The sequence below is a fragment of the Pararge aegeria genome, chromosome 21 (assembly GCF_905163445.1).
Source record: "Pararge aegeria chromosome 21, ilParAegt1.1, whole genome shotgun sequence".
Classification (NCBI taxonomy): Eukaryota; Metazoa; Arthropoda; class Insecta; order Lepidoptera; family Nymphalidae; genus Pararge; species Pararge aegeria.
In genome coordinates this window covers 13,110,128-13,126,839 of record NC_053200.1, presented here as the reverse complement: position 1 = coordinate 13,126,839, position 16,712 = coordinate 13,110,128, and the positions used below count along the sequence as shown (strand labels likewise).

The 16,712-nt window shown below is 34.8% G+C and overlaps 2 protein-coding genes across 4 annotated transcripts in view; one reads left to right on the top strand and one right to left on the bottom strand.

Annotated features, from left to right (window-relative positions):
• The window catches only part of LOC120633130, an 83,032-nt gene extending 80,444 nt beyond the window's left edge, over positions 1 to 2,588 (top strand). Inside the window, exons 6-7 of the mRNA XM_039903245.1 lie at positions 1,304 to 1,519; positions 2,226 to 2,588. Coding sequence (XP_039759179.1) covers positions 1,304 to 1,501 — 198 coding nt within the window. The 3' untranslated portion in view covers positions 1,502 to 1,519; positions 2,226 to 2,588. The remainder of the gene's footprint in view (positions 1 to 1,303; positions 1,520 to 2,225) is intronic.
• A 7,457-nt stretch (positions 2,589 to 10,045) lies between these two features.
• Positions 10,046 to 16,610, bottom strand: LOC120633353 (5-formyltetrahydrofolate cyclo-ligase). 3 transcript variants are annotated; one of them, XM_039903547.1, is made up of 5 exons: positions 16,476 to 16,610; positions 15,032 to 15,158; positions 13,195 to 13,447; positions 12,483 to 12,604; positions 10,046 to 11,209 (listed from the first exon to the last, which is right to left on the bottom strand). In XM_039903547.1, the coding sequence occupies exons 1-5, from the start codon at positions 16,505 to 16,507 to the stop codon at positions 11,114 to 11,116; spliced, it is 630 nt and encodes a 209-aa protein (XP_039759481.1). In that variant the 5' UTR covers positions 16,508 to 16,610; the 3' UTR covers positions 10,046 to 11,113. The 3 variants fall into 3 exon arrangements, with proteins under 3 accessions (XP_039759481.1, XP_039759484.1, XP_039759482.1); XM_039903550.1 differs by lacking the exon at positions 16,476 to 16,610 and adding an exon at positions 16,141 to 16,193; XM_039903548.1 differs by lacking the exon at positions 16,476 to 16,610 and adding an exon at positions 15,279 to 15,334.
• Positions 16,611 to 16,712: the final 102 nt, after the last annotated feature.

Here is a 16,712-nt window from a genome sequence, read left to right as displayed (position 1 = left end):
CCGGCAAACCAATTTATAAGACGTTGTCACGTCAAAATATCTAATTTTTGCAGTAATTAAAGAGTTTGTTCATATAAATTGCAAATTATATTTTCAATAATTATTTCCCGCGAAAGCGCTCGGCGTCTGTCATGGCCGTACTCGTGACGTCATAGGCAAATTAGAGCTCTAGTAAGTCCTCGTTCCATAGTCATAGATTATTGATTTGACATAGAAAAAACTTAGTAATAGTTGAAATAACAAAATACTTGAGTGCGCGCTGCATCTTTTTCGCGCCATTTTGTAGTCCTATAAAACTTGAGCGTCTTTGGTTCTGCGTAATTGTCTATTTTCGTAACTTTTAACGACTCGAGTCTTATAATAATAAAGCCCTTTTTGATCATCAAAATCACGTTCCATCGTACTTAAATCTAAATTGAACTTTATTGTGCAATTCAAGTAAACCTTGGCTTAACCGAGCAGTAGCTTAATCGACACACGAACCGACATTAAATTCCTATTAGCAGTAATCCATTATGATGAAGCTTCGATAGTTGGTAAATGAGTGGGTCATGGATAAAGGGATTAAACACTAAGTGTCAAATAATACCTTAGTAGTTGATTGTGCTAGTGGAACATGAAACAATCTTCGACTTAAATATTAACCCTCGCCTTCGGCTCGGCTGATAACCATATCGGATAAAATGGGGTTTATGACCGAGTTACATTATACACTCTGCTTTTCACTTCGATTGCGAGGAAGATTTTTGAGTTTCGATTCCCGGGTCATTCAAAAGTAAATATTCAAACCAACGATAAAATGGCTTTTTGGCCGATTTTGGCAATGTGTTTTATTTCGTTTGCAAAAAAAGAAAATGTTGTAAATTAAAAAATAAGTCGTAAAACGAAATAATACAAAAAATAGATAAAAAAACAAATGAAAATAGAATAGGTTTAATAAAAAAGCAACTACATACATATTTTTTTCGTGATTGAGTTTGAGTTTTAGGCCGCCTACATCATGCCCAAAGTGCGAATAATACTTATAAGAGCATGAGAAGTGAGCACTTAACATCCATACCTCTTATCACATACTACGTGGCATCGCTTGGTGGGACGTCTATGTCGGTAGGGTAACTAGGCACGGCCGAAGCCTACCACAAGATCAGTCCAGAGATCAGTTAAAATTATAAATTCCCAGATTGCCCCTGCCAGTGTTCAAACCCTTGACCTCTCAGACTCTAACTTATAAGACCTCACCTGGGAGATTATAAATTATAAATTTGCATTTGCTTAATTAACTTCTCTTTTAAATCTCTTCCAGGCAGCCAGTGCTCTTTTCACTCTCGACGGAAGCCGTGGAGAAGAACTCACTAGGAGACTAGCACGAGGTGAACGGAGGAGAAGAAGATGTCGAGCGGTTCTCGCCCTCTTAGCCCTTCTGCTGTTGCTCGCTGCCATTTGTGCGGTAGAACTGCTCATGTCGAGGGGTCAGCGTGTTTTTGGGGCAGTGCTGCGCTGATTTGTTCTCAATGTTTTGGTTAGTTAAACTTATTATCACTAGCTGTATATTTGCCCTAGAACCTCACATTGTAACACATTTTAGGCCTATCCAATGCCGTAACAAAAGAGGGTTTAATTTTTTTTTTGCCTTTGTATCCGTAGAGATATGGATTTTTTTTTTTTCACCCTTGACGGCAATCTCATCTGGTTACTATGGAATTTAGTATAGCGGGCTTACCTGTAAGGGGTGTGGCACTTATGTAAAACCCATACTCTTAAAAGTTTAAGTCGCGATATTGTACGGGAACGCCATATCTCTTACACTGCATCGTCACTTACCTTCAGATGATATTTCAATCAAGCCAAGTAGTGGAATGAAAAAAAGTAGTCGGAAAGTCATTCTGGAGGACTATTCAGTTACAGAATAATATATATATCGAGCCTTTACCGCCGCATTAGCGTAAACGACAAATCAAAAGTTCCCAAAAGAAGGTCTAAAAAATATTTAAATAAAGCTTGATGTGCAAAATTTTTGATATGTCAGTTACGGCTATTTTGGCGGTAAGGGCTTTATTTCACATCAAAGTAGAGCCTTATATTGGTTATAGCTACTTAAGTAATGTATAGACATTACTAAGGTAGTTTTGTGAACTTGGCTCAACAACACTCCCTTGTGTCTGGATGATAAAAGTCTATAAATTTAGGATTTCTTTATTTTCTATATAAAAATAATGATTTTTCAGTTTCAGAAACATTTCTCGAAGAATTGGATCAACTTTGAAAACAACTGTAAGCAAGCATTCTGATCTCACTGGATTATTCCTTAGATTTTTTCCACTATAACAATTTATTTGGTTCTACGAGGATATTATTTGACATTCATGCAAATTCCTTGCTCGTTACATTAAATTGACATCTTTAAAAGTAGTACTTTTGAAAAGAGAACGTTGGGTTGATAAACTTCTGTGAGCGAACTCTATTAGGAAACTGAATTAGCTGAACGAGGAGCAGGTTAATCTAATGATCTAAAGGTAAGTACTACATTTAGATCTGTCAGATTAGTTTAGAGATTCGATTGAAATTTAATTTGTATCAATCGGACCATATAAGAATTTAATCATAATATTATAACCGAAATAATTATTTTCACGAGTACCAAACCGACTCAGAATATCAGACATCCAATTTTCTTTAACTAAACGCCATTTTTTTATGTAGGGCAAAATATAAATTAATTATATAGACGAAAAAAAAGTATAATATAATGTAATAAGATATATTAAATTTATGTATTTGACCTATTATTATTTGTACTATTATTTGTCTAAGATAAAAAATTCCAAAATGAATATTGAAAATGGATTGTCCAAAATGAATATTGAATAATATATATTCGATAAATTTTGTCCATAAAGGAACGAAAAATGTGCTGAGTTTTGTATTCGGAAATAATGCGCGTAACCTATATATTTTTCTTTTATTACTATTTTTTTCTATCTTGCATTTAAATATATCAACAAAAAAGAATGTAATATGTCATACCAATGACCTTTCTAATGTTAAAAGTTTTGTGGATTTTCATATCACACATACTAAAATTATAGATATATTTAAATTTAAATACTAAATATTTGTGATGTGTTGGCTGTCTGCAAAAACGAATGAGTTACCAATGCAATTTTTATAAAGTAATAAAACAAAATCTTTCATATAGTATGATTTATGTTAGAAATAATTATTAAAATAAGTTTTATTTTTATTGACGGCCATATGTGATAATTTAGTCTAATGATATTAAAAACAATATGACTCAAGTATATTGTGTGTAATTAATCAGTGTTATTTAAATTAATTAATTACACAAAATATGTTAAATTGCGTAAATTTTAGTATGGGAAATAAATAAAAATACTAAGATATTTTATACTAATAATATATTAGAGTTTAATACAAATTGATGAATTTATGAAAGGTACTTGATTATATATTTAAACATTATGACCAGAACTTATGAGATATTCTGTAGAACCACCTGTATTTTGATCAGTATAAAGAAGAGCAGTGTAAGTATGTATAAATGTTTGTTTTTATGTACCTTAAGTATAGTAATTTCACTATATATAAAAGTCGATATTCGGTTAAAATTAAATTAATGAAAAAACAATACAATCTTTTTGAATTTTAATGTCATCGAAAAATATTGCTTAATTTGCCTCGTTATCAAATAAATGGGTAGAGTAAATATTTTTAAGATATTAAAATTAAAATAAGTAAAGTGTCTAACGTGAACAAGCGCCTTTGATAAACATTATATTGTATATATTTTTAACAAGTAGTTTGATCAAATCCGATAGCGAAACTATTTTGATTTTTTCTTTTACATGAATATTACATTAATAACTTTTAATTTTTTTTAACAAATTAGAATAAATATTATTTGAATTCATTGACCGATTTAGTTATTAATTGAATAGGCTTGGAATAATGATTTTATTATTGTGATGTATATTAAAGCTTTTCTGGAAATGCTATAGGAACGTAGCTCATTTACGCGGCGGGCTTAACTATTAGAAATCGTCACGTAAGGAAAAAGCGTTACGCCCTCTCCGTGCGAGTTGTTACCCCGTCCGGGGTAGTTCAGCGCTGGCCGCCATACTCAATAACATCGTGTATTAAAATTGACTTATATGACATATTCAAATTAGTTCATAATATTCAAAGTTCATTATTTCAAGTAGGCCTGTTTTGTAACCACTATGAAGTGTGTCTGTTCGTAATGACTCTACCACTGGTAAGGATAGCAGATTCTACCGAGATGAAGCAGGTAGAAACTCAGCGCTTGCTCTTATTCCTGAAAAGGTTCTCCCGCCCGCACAGGTTTTTTTTTTTTATGTATGCTAATATTTAAATTTAGAGATAATTTTGATATAAACTTTGATAGTGGTATACAATATACACGTTTTAAGAACTATGTAGTATTTTGTAATATTTATGTGATATGTAAAAAATACCGGCTCAATGTAAGATTATAATTTAAAATAAACATGTATTTATAGTTTGTAGTCAATTTAATGTATTAAAACATTGAATTCTACAGGACTACTTCTACTCTACGGGGGTATACCTGAAATGTCACCTGAAATCTCAGTATAGAATATAGTCATCTTTTACTATTAGATATATCAAGCTGAAGTGTGTTTGAACTACTGGTCCGATTTGAAAAATTCTTTCAGTGTTGGATAGCCCTTTTATCGAGGAGGGCTATAAGCTATATACAGTGGTGTGCATAAAAGGCCAAAATTCTCCTCCCATACGAGTTATACATCAATTTTAGGGTAGGCAGTGCTTTTGCGCATGTATGAAGCGCACACCACTGGCTATATATTATGAGGCTACGATTAATAGGAGCACAGCACAAATGAAAAATGTTTCGAAATCAGGGATTTTTACCCTTTTGAGAGCTTCCGCTGCTTGCGCTGCGTAAACGGTTAAAGTTTCTATAAAATTATGTATGACAAAGTTGTTCCCCTTTAAAAGTTTTAAAAAGAAGTCTGGGACAGCACATGTCTATCTTTTAAGATTGAATTATACGCGAACGAAGTCGCGAGGGAGCGCTAGTTATGGATAAAATTAGAATATGCTAAACAACACAAATACATACCAACAGAATAACTCCATAAACAATTTAACACAATATTATCCTTCTATACGATGCCCTCCTTGGCATAATGGTGAATGTTGTGTTCCTATAAGTCGGAGGTCCCGGGTCCTCGGCGATAAAAATTTGAGAAAACCTAAGTTCAGAATAGTCTCTGGTCTGCTTGGAGTCTTTGTCCGTGGCTAGTTACAACCTTACCGGCAGAGAAATCCGCCGAGAGATGTAGCGTTCCGGTACGACGCTGCCCTCACAGGTTGGCCGCTACGATTCTAAGCAGCATCATCAGTAACTAGTAGCAATATTAAAAAAAAAAACTTCGCACAGGGTTTTTTCTGTGATCGAAATTACCACACATATTCTGACCCTATTACGTAGGTACTCTTATATTTATCATCACAAAGTTATGCTCTGAAAACTAACGGCCACGTTACATAATATACACAGATTTAAGAACGTTCAGAAACCGTGTACACGACTTAAACTGAAGCATCAAAAACCACTCCACTTTAGAATAGTTTCTCGAACAAACGGTTAGTCACTTCATACCATTTAGCAGATGAAGGTAATTATTTTACCTCTAATGTTCTAAGCGTTCAACATAAAATGTGAAAACGGGAAAAAGTTTGTGAGCTACCAACATTCCGCGGGTGTAAATCGAGACGTGCGCGGGGCGTTTTCACTGTACAACATTAGCTTTTAACATAAAATGTGAAAACGGGAAAAAGTTTGTGAGCTACTAACATTCCGCTGGTGTAAAGTGAGACGTACGTGGGGCGTTTTCACTGTTGAACATTAGCTTTCAACATAAAATGTGAAACGGGAAAAAGTTTGTGAGCTACCAACATTCCGCGGGTGTAAAGTGAGACTTGCGCGGGGAGTTTTCACTGTGATTGGACACAATGCTTTGCTTACAATAATGGTTGAACGAGGATTCTGTATGTTCTTAATTCAATGATAATATATTAGCTCATATATATATATATATATATATATATATATATTGTTTCAATATTAGGTTTAGTAGACTGGCTGTATGAAATATGGTTAGGTATGTTATTATAGTTATATAATGTATTGCACTTAGTGCCTTTTAGAGTGTGTAATAAAGATATTATTTTATGAAGACAATTTCGTTTTATTAAGACGACCGAGTGGCGCAGTGGGCAGCGACCCTGATTTCTGAGTCCAAGGTCGTGGATTCCCACAACTGGAAAATGTTTGTGTGATGAACATGAATGTTTTTCAGTCTCTGGGTGTTATAAGTATCCGTATATTATAAGTATATATGTGTATTATATTCATAAAAAAAATATTCATCAACTATCTTAGTGCCCATAACACAAGCTACGCTTACTTTGGGGCTAGATGGCGATGTGTGTATTGTCGTAGTATATTTATTTATTATTACAATTTTTCATAGATTTTAATTAATTACAAAATTATAAATATAACCTAAAATAAACTATTTAAAAACTAAATAAAATCTAAAACGTCCTCGAAACCACCGCAGCGAGGCACAGCCAAGGTAACTGCCCGCTCTAGGACTATTATTATTATTATTCTACTTTATTATTTATTTATTAAAGCTTACAAGAAAATGTCTTTATGCCACTTCATAAAGGAGGATGTTGAAAATGTTTTTTTATGTATGTTTGGGCCTAACTACGTCATACACAACGTGTAACAGAATTCCGAAATAATATTGAAGGATGCATAAGTATGTTTCATAAGGAGTCACCCTGTAAAAATATTAAAACAATAGAAGCTTATTTATTTTTCCGTACAAACGATGTCAAAACATTTTAAGTGTTTATGACAACCCTATTGAAGATAAAAACACGACAAGCGCATAGTACCTACACTACGCGACTCGTACCTAATAAATTGACCGGAGTAACTTGATCTTAATTTTGCATGTGATGTTAGGGCTGTATTTGATTTCTTACCGCAAAAACTATTGCAGTGGTTTACTTAAAAACTTAGGTTTTCGGTTTCACAGAAAAGTCTCTACAAACAGTACATAATGTAAGTCTAACGCCTGTCAAGTATTATTTCGGTTTTCATTTACACGTTGTATAGACGGATTTACAAAATATTTTTTGTTCGTACTGGGTAAACTGACTGACTGAGTATCTTGCCGACTTCTCGGTAAAATCTGCCTTCCAAACCGGTGGTAGAGTCACTACGCACAGACAGACTTGACGTTTCAAAAGTGCTTATATTAGGCCTACTTCAAATACATTAATTTTAAATTTTTTGAAAAACCGCTAAATAATAATAATCATAATAATCATTTAATTCAGACGTTACCATCCATAGATTGTTAGTATATTAGTAACAATTTTTCCTTAACCACTAAGTTATTATTGATTAGTTTAAAAAATAAAAATAAATAAAAAAATAAACAACATTACACTCGCCCGATTGCTACTCTCACACAGTAGCACAGTATAGGGCAGTCGAATCTGGCAGCTAAATGGTCACACAAAAAATTCAAGAAACGGACAGACAACGGAACTTTAAAAAAAAAAATGCAAATCTACCGCGATTGCTGCTAACGCATATATTATTATCGCTGGCCGAATGCATTGTTTACGCAATCGCAGAACTGCACCTACACCCAACAATAACTATTTTGTGTTATGTGCGTCGCAATTAAATATCACTTCGATTCGATTCCCGGAAATTTGGAAATTACAATGTCAAAATTTTCTTTTCCGAGGAAGGGTTTTTATTCTTCTACTGTTCGAAATACCAGATCATTTCTACCGCGAACTTGCAAATTATGGAACAATCTTCCGTCTGATGTGTTTTCTCAAAAATACAATCTAGGGTTATTCAAGGGGCGGATAAACAAATTTCTTAAAGCCGGCAACGCATCGGTGGCTCCACTGGTGCTGCAGATGTTTATGAGCGGCGGTGATCACTTTGCCCGCTATTAATATAAAAAAGAAAAAAAAAGGCTATGTGGTACTCAACGGCGAGCCATAATACCCGCTACACCCCAGACAGTTCAGTTGAATTGTGTGATTGGGTGTAGAATGTACGGTGGTGGGAAAGAGAATCATCATCATCGTCATCATTGTAGCGGTCTCCACATTACATAACTAGATGGCGCTACAAAAATCCTGCATCGCGCTAGCGAAGTGTTCACGAAGAATGCCTATATATACAACTTCCAAAAATGAATGTTCGGACCTCGGTCCCCGAGCACGATCACCCGCTCGGAGGAAGATCTTCCTATTGTTACGGTCAAGCGTATCACCATAGCTCCCGTACAATCATCAACCATCACCGGCCCACTACAGGGTCTCCTATCAGAATGAGAAGGGTTTAGACCGGGGTCCACCATTCTAGCCGAGTGCGGATTGGCAAACTTCACACGCCGCTCAGAACATTATGGAGAACTCTCAGGCATGCAGGTTCCTTCACGATGTTTTCCTTCACCGTTTAAAGCAAGTGATATTTAAATAGCTTAAATTAACTACCGGATCTCCAACTCGGTCTTCACGAAAGGAAAGCCGAAGTCTGACCCACTGGCTATCACCTATGAGAATACATAGTGATAACTACACTCGACGACTTCCCGTGATCCCGGGTTCTGGGGTAATATGGAATTTGAATTTCCTCTGGTCCGGTCTGGTGGTAAGCTTTGGCGGTGGCCAGTTACCACCCTACCGAAGATGTGCCGCTAAGCGATTTAGTTTCCCGGTGCGATGTCGCGTAGAAACCAATTAGCTATTTTAGACTGCATGATCAGTTACCACCAGGTGAGATTGCAGTCAAGGGCTAGCTAGTGGAATAAAAAAAACTTGCTTTGTCGGTAATGGAAATATACCAATTCGTATTTCCCGTATTCGTAAGACCCCGGCCTAAACCCTACTTACTAATTCAGAGAGGAGATCCGTGCTCTATAGTGGGCCGGTAATGATGAATTAGGCCATTTCCTTAAATGGTTCCAATCGGTTGTTCATAGGCAGTGGCGTGCACTTCATACATGCACAAAAGCACTGCATACCCTTATATTGAAATATAGCCCGTATAGGAGGAGGATTTTTTCCATTTTATGCAATTTTCCTGCTGTATGCATACCCTGGTAAGAAACCCAGTGCACGCCACTATTCATAGGTAAGTATTATTTAACTATTCGTTCTTTACAAAATAATAAATAAAACATACGTCAATATAAAAAAAATACACGTAATTTATTAGAAAAATATATGTCCATAGTAATTATAATTAATTCATTTTCACTTTTTTATTTTACAATAATTCATTTTCACTTTCATAATCTAGTCTAGAGTTAAAAAAAAATCAACTTAGGTAACTAGTCCGATTTAATAATGCATGTAAGTGGGAAATAGGCGTTCATATTGTATTGCGACGTTAAAAATTAATAAATAATAATACTACGACAATACACACATCGCCATCTAGCCCCAAAGTAAGCGTAGCTTGTGTTATGGGTACTGAGATAGCTGATGAATATTTTTTTATGAATATAATACACATAATTACTTATAATATACAGAAACACCCAGACACTGAAAAACATTCATGTTCATCACACAAACATTTTCCAGTTGTGGGAATCCACGACCTTGGACTCAGAAAGCAGGGTCGCTGCCCACTGCGCCACTCGGCCGTCGATATTACCTTCTTGGTTTAAGAAAAATGCCTTTGACTCAATAAAGTTAGCTGTATGAAACGACCACGTTTGATTGATTACAGCCGCCGCACTGTGCCACTTACACTCGAAGCAGGATGCTTCTTATAACCAAACAATGAAATAAATTTTCTTGATTATTTTGTTTATTATTTTTTTTCGATGAATAGTAGACATAGGACGGATTAACTGTGACACTGTTATGGGACGAAAAAAGTCAAAGTGTATATTGATGAGAAGTAGGTAGGTTCTATAACTGGACCCCACAACTCTCGATTTGACATCAGTACTTTTTATTTAACGCCATGCAATTATATATCGGGTTTTATGATATAAAATTTTGGTATTCACATACAGTATCATATAGAAATGGGGGGACAAAGGGAACACAAAGTATTTCAGTTTTCACAAAGTATACTAATTAAAATCTACAACCCTCACAAATTTTAACGACACATCCGGGACGATTTTTCAATCGCCAGATAATCTATAAATTCACAAGAGTGAACTCCTAGGACATGTTACGTTTTTCATTAACAAAACCAATGATTTATAGTGATCTGATGCCTTAATCTCTTTTCATTCCCATAGTAATCTGCGAAGTCATGGTTGTCAACGCGTAATTCTTTATGCGAACTTTGTTCAGTTGCTGCTCTAAAACTATTGATTACTATTTACTGTATGAATGTGTAACACTCAATTTAGAGTTTAAACAGTATATAAAGCTTGAGTTGAGCTTACTACCGCGACGCGGCACGCCGTACACAAAGAACTACTTATGAGTTTGAAAGTACCCGGTTAATATAGGTCGAAAATTCACGTGATATCAGCCGTCAATAAATAAACAATAAAATAAACCATACTAACGACTGTTTAAACTATAAAATAGTCAAGCGTCAGGAGTAGTATAGCAAAGTTATAGCAGTATAAAATAATTTTATGCGCGCGTGTAATTCGTGTGTCTAAGAATTAAGCGTATACTTACATACCACGTCGCGCAATCGAGCTCTTGGCGTAGCCCCACATTGGTTTGCAACTAGTCGGGCAATCTACGTTGAAAATTCAAGTGACTTCAGCCGTTAATTACAGATCAAAATAAACTTTACACACCGCAGCTTAAACTCTAAAATAGCCCACCGTTACGGCATGATATGGCAAGACAAAAGTAAGCGGAAGTATATTGTTTGTGTCTTGCCGATTTCGAAACTAGTCGGTCGATGTTCGACAAAAACTAACGTTAGACATTAAAACTGCAAAACTCATTCCACATAGTTGATATCCCCTTTGTAGCCTTGTATAATAGTTATTTAATCGTCAGCATAGATGACTCCGTCAATTCTTTGATCAAGCTCGTTCATGGGAACCTCTTCCATCACTTGACAGTTGAAAGCAACAGCTATTATCTAAAAATATATAATAGGTTTTATTATCGTACAATAAGGTTCTAATTATAATGAACAAGCTATCTATTAACCGCAATTTCTTCTTAGTTTGTTACGGCTTTTAAAATTCCCCGCGTTACGAAATCGTTTGTTTTATTGGGCTTCAAAGTATCCTATGTCCACCTCTAGGGCCAAGATGTCTAACCATTGATTCGTCTCATAGAAATAGGACGATAAATCGGTATCCCCAGGGGTCTAGGGGCCTTTAAGATGCAATTATTTATATGCAAGCCAAAATCTACTGAGCTGTGCTCGTGCAAGTGAAGTTTATTTAAAAATCCTAACAGACATATCAAAATATGTGTAAACATATTGTTTTACCCGTGAGTGTGTGTGTGTGTGTGATAGTGTGTGAGAGCGTGATAAAATACGTATCTCTAAAACATGTATTTATAATATGAATTGAAATATAATAATTTTACATATTAAGTGTACTAACGAAATATATTTTACGAAACTTCATAATTTAGATGACAGCATATTCTTGCATTTATTTCTAAGCCCATAACTATTTGAATACGTTCAAGGTAGTAAAAATAATATGAAATGTGGCATCTTATTTATTTGATAGTTATAGGTGATCTATTGCAGAATCCGTCGTGTGATTTGTCTTTTAAGGCTTGTCTAGAGAAAAGGATTAACTTCTTTGCGCATTAGTTATTATTTTATCGATAATTATTTGTAATTACTTAATTACTGTTTTTAATTTTTTAGTGCAATAAAGATCTTTATATATACCTAAGCATGTATAAGCACGCATCGTTCAAACGGTAGTAAGGTACATCCCTACTAATATTATAAATGTCAATGTAAGTTTGTTTGTTACGCTTTCAAGCAAAAACTACTTAACCGATCCTCATGAAACTTTGTACACATATTTTTGAAAGTGTTAGAAGTAATACAGGATACTTTTTATCCCGACATTAAGCTCGGTTCCTTGAGAGAGGGGATGAGTGTTTGACGATTTTACACCATAACTCCGACAAATTATAACCGATTTAAATAATTATTTTGTACTATAGAGGTTGTAATATGTGTTTAATCTTGCCCAAACTGTGGTTGGAGATAGAGGAAAGAACTCCTCAGCGGACGGCAGCAAACCCCTCATTTAAGGCTTAGCGATACTGAATACTTTATTTTTTTTTAGTTCTACAACTAAATTTAATGCTACATCAAAAAAAAAAACCAAACGCAGACGAAGTCGCGGGCAACAGCTAGTATAATATATTTTTACCTTTGGTGGATTTGGGTTTGCCCGTAAGTTGGTAATGTACTTGTCATAATAACCTCCCCCGTGACCGACTCGCCCGCCACTCTTCGAGAACGCAACACCTGGAGCTATAATCAGATCTAGACCTGGAAATAGTATTCGCATTAGGTTCACATTACCCTCGTGGTGCCCTCCGCGACTCAGTCCTTTACAACAAAAAATCATAATTATACAGAATATTAAAATTATCGTAATGTAACATATCAAACACTTGGGTCGCTTCATCTTAGCGACCTAAGTGTTTACTATGTTACGACGTCGACTTAATATCGGTCAAAATTATTACAATCGGTCCGTTATGGGCATTACAAAAGTGAAAATCTATAGGTACACACATACCTACATACATGGACTGTTAGAGACATTTCCCATCTTTCTGTAGACGTAGTACGAGATTTGCTCGCTCGCAATCGAGGATTCTTTTTCTCATATCAAACTTTATACCTGCCGTCAATGTTAAATTGACTTAATGTCACAATTTTTACAGTATCAAATCCTCTACTTCTAATTTTAATTTTACAGACTTAACAAAAGACCCAGCTGAAGAGATTTACGCAAATTTGAGCATTAACACGTTACGCATAAGATACTTTTTTACTCTGCTGTTCAAGTATTTCGTTCTTGAGACCGACTCCTCGATTGCGAGCGTGCAAATTTCATAGGTTTTCACAATTACCGTTCCCCAAAGCATCCTCCCGTTGCTGGTCTTTCGAGTGCTGTTGTATACCATGCCTAGTTAGAGGCATGGTCTTCTCATCATCTTGCTCCAGTCTTAGCATCTTCATGACCCCTCCAGCGTACTGCGGTACGAAGGCGGCCGCCCCTCTGGCCTTGATATGAGATATTATGGGCATCGTATTAACTTCTTGGTCGGTGCTCATGAATATGGCTATCCTTTGAGCTGACTTGTAGTACGGGTGGTTGATAACCTAGAATAAAATTCAAAAATATTCAAAATTAATTTATTTCAAGTAAAACTTGACGTTCCAAAAGTGCTTATTAAGTAGGCACTGCTTATAAGCACTTTAGAAACGTCAAATATATCTTTTTGTAGTAACTTTACCACCGGTTCGGAAAGCAGATTCTACAGAGAAGAGCCGACAATAACATCTTTTCCAACCCCAAAATTTACAATCATTTTTCTATCTGCTTACAAACTACCTTGTCTTTAAGAATTTAATCAAATATGTCATATCATATTGGGAGATTGGGACCTTATCCCATAGTATATTGCATACTTGGGCGTGCAACAATTACAAACATTTAGAGTTACTTATTAAACTATGCTTGCGTAAGTAAGTAACGCCTATTCAAAGAAGATTCCTAATCATATATTATTTATTTCGTTACTAACATTTATTTTATATTAATTTTTAATATTTATTTTAATACTTGTTTCGTGTTTATTTTATTATTTTTAATTTATTTTGTGCTTCTTTTTATGTTAATTTTTTAAAAATGTTAAGTGCACTGTATATGGGCTATGCCTGAAATAAAATTTATTATTATTATTATTATATTTACCTTTCTCCAATCGATTATCACTAGGTAACTCACATAACCTAACTTGTCTATGGTTCTTGCAAAAGGTATGGTAATTTGTGTTTGTATTTTCATATTTTTGTACTCTGTCGGTAGTTAACATCAAAGAGTTTGTGAAACGTTTTTATTCTCTACGCATCACCCGAATCATTAGGCACGGGCATATATCTGGCAACCCTAACTTATATTCGGACATACTTAACTGAGAAAACTTAGTATACTGAGATACCTTATTAAAGATAGTTCTTGCATATTTATTTATGGAAGGAGCAATCTCTAATTGATAATTTGTAACAAACTTGTAATAATATGGTAAGGTAAGATAAAATTATTTATTTTATTTGCTAACACTGTTATCAGAATTGCAGCGATAAACTTTGAACTTATACCACGAGAGATTTATATAACTTATGGTTCGATCGATGATTGAATGATCGAATGGTTAACATGTCCAACAATTGAACATCTGTGTCCGACTTCTTTCAGTAAAAACTATGGCAATGGTTTACTAAAAATCTATTAGCATTTCGGTTTCACAGATAAGTCCAAGAGTCAGTAAATAACGTACCTCTAAAGCCTCTGAAGTATTATTTAGGTTTTTATTTACACGTTGTATATGATGAAGATGTGATTAACAATTATAACTTTATGAAAATTAAGCTTAATTTGCTATACACCGCGAACAGCAGGAGAATCTGTATGGTGTACTTTACAATAAATAATTGTTAAGTCAACAATTATTCATTGTAAAGTCAACATCTCCAGAGGATGCTCCGGTTTCGGAGCGAAACGTGCGTAGAAGGTACATTGCCGAGGATCTGTTTGGTGTGGAGTATACGGATTGAAGTAATTATAAATTACACCATACAGATTCTCCCGCTGTTCACGGAGTATTGCAAATTTAGCTTAATTTTCATAATATATTATGTATTTCCGCAAAGTAAAGCCTGCTGCTATCCAATAATTATTACTTTGTTATAAACAATTTCCGACTGCCGCTTCTTTTCCTCAGCTGACAGTTGAGCGATTCGGGTCGCAACTTTTTCCCTCAGCAGCAACTTCGCAGGGTCTGGTGTGCGACTCATTCTGACTGAAGCGCTGAAACAGTACAAAATTCTTTTAGTTTAAAAGTTGAGCCGTCTAATATCCTTTTTTTCCGGGGAAATAAAGGCTCCTACGGTATTCATAGTAACATTATTGTATTGTAGTATATTTTACCTGAGTCCACCATCCCGCACTGGGCCAGCGTAGTGGACTACGGCCTTAACCCCTTCTTATTGTACCTTTGCCCTGTAGCGGGTCTGTAATGGGTTGATCTGATGATAATATGTTACCTAAGTTTACAGTGTATAATGAATGAATTAATGAATACAATTTTATGGTACACCACATAAAAATATAAATAAAAACTAGTTTTCACGATGTATAGGTACAATTAGGCGTCCTTTTCGCTACATAATCTCTTCAAGGCAACCGATAGCGTAAAACACAGCTCAAGACGGGAGGTAGGTGGTGCATATTAATGTATAAGTAAACATAAATATTTGTATACATATATACATAGTATATTTAGATACCTATATATATATATATATATTAACTAATAATTAATATATATATCTAAACAATGAATATCAATAAACAGGAACAATATTGTCAATCCAATCCCCAAATAAAACAAAAGTAGGTACCTATAGGCATTACTAAATTTCGAAAGATTCAGACAAAAATGATCTTTAACAAGTTTTTTGAAGATTCTAATCGTCTGTGCCTCTCGGATCTCAAGAGGCAAGGCATTCCAATGTATAATGTACAGAGCTAAACAGATAAGAATACTTTTAAAAACAAGAAAGACCAATGTCCAGCACCAGTCGATTGAGTACATAGGTGCTTAATGTAGTAGGTAGGTACTGTATCTGTACTTATCACTAAATTTCCTGTGAAAAAGTATAGCACTAGTTTTTAGTGTACGTAGAACATAATTGGTACAAAATTCCGAATATGTCTAAAACGCCACTGTAAAATGCAAGATATGGCACGATAGGTGGCAAATATTAAAAAAAACTTTGTAGGTAGGTACCTTATTAGGCATATCCCTTATCTCGGAACCACCGCCGGTTCTTTTACTTCACTTTTAAAACAATAAAATAACAAATATAAGTAGAGCGTTTTTTTAAAATTTCAAATTCATTTCAAACAAGCTACCTTCCAACGATAGATGGAGTTACTAACTGTAAAAATATGATGCACTGACCAATGTTTAAAGATTCAATCTTTGGTTAATAAACATTGGTGAGCACAATAATCACATCTCAAATACGTAAGATAAATTAATCTATTTACGAATACTTAAAAACTAAAGCACACACACAATTTCCCTCAGTAGTTTAGGTATTTTAAAATATGCTGTCTTACCTATAACAATGAATGAGATTCCGCAGCCACATTCACTCACTAAGTGATAATATTACTACAAGAACACGATACGCAGTAAAATATTATGTTATCAATTATTACGATGTCACGACTAACCCAAACAATTTCTAATGAAACGTGGTGTAGGTACTGTGGGTGTAGTTTACTGATAAACGCCATCTGTTATGTGTTTCATAAACTACGTCGAAGATTCGTTGTGAACATGTTGGGAATGAG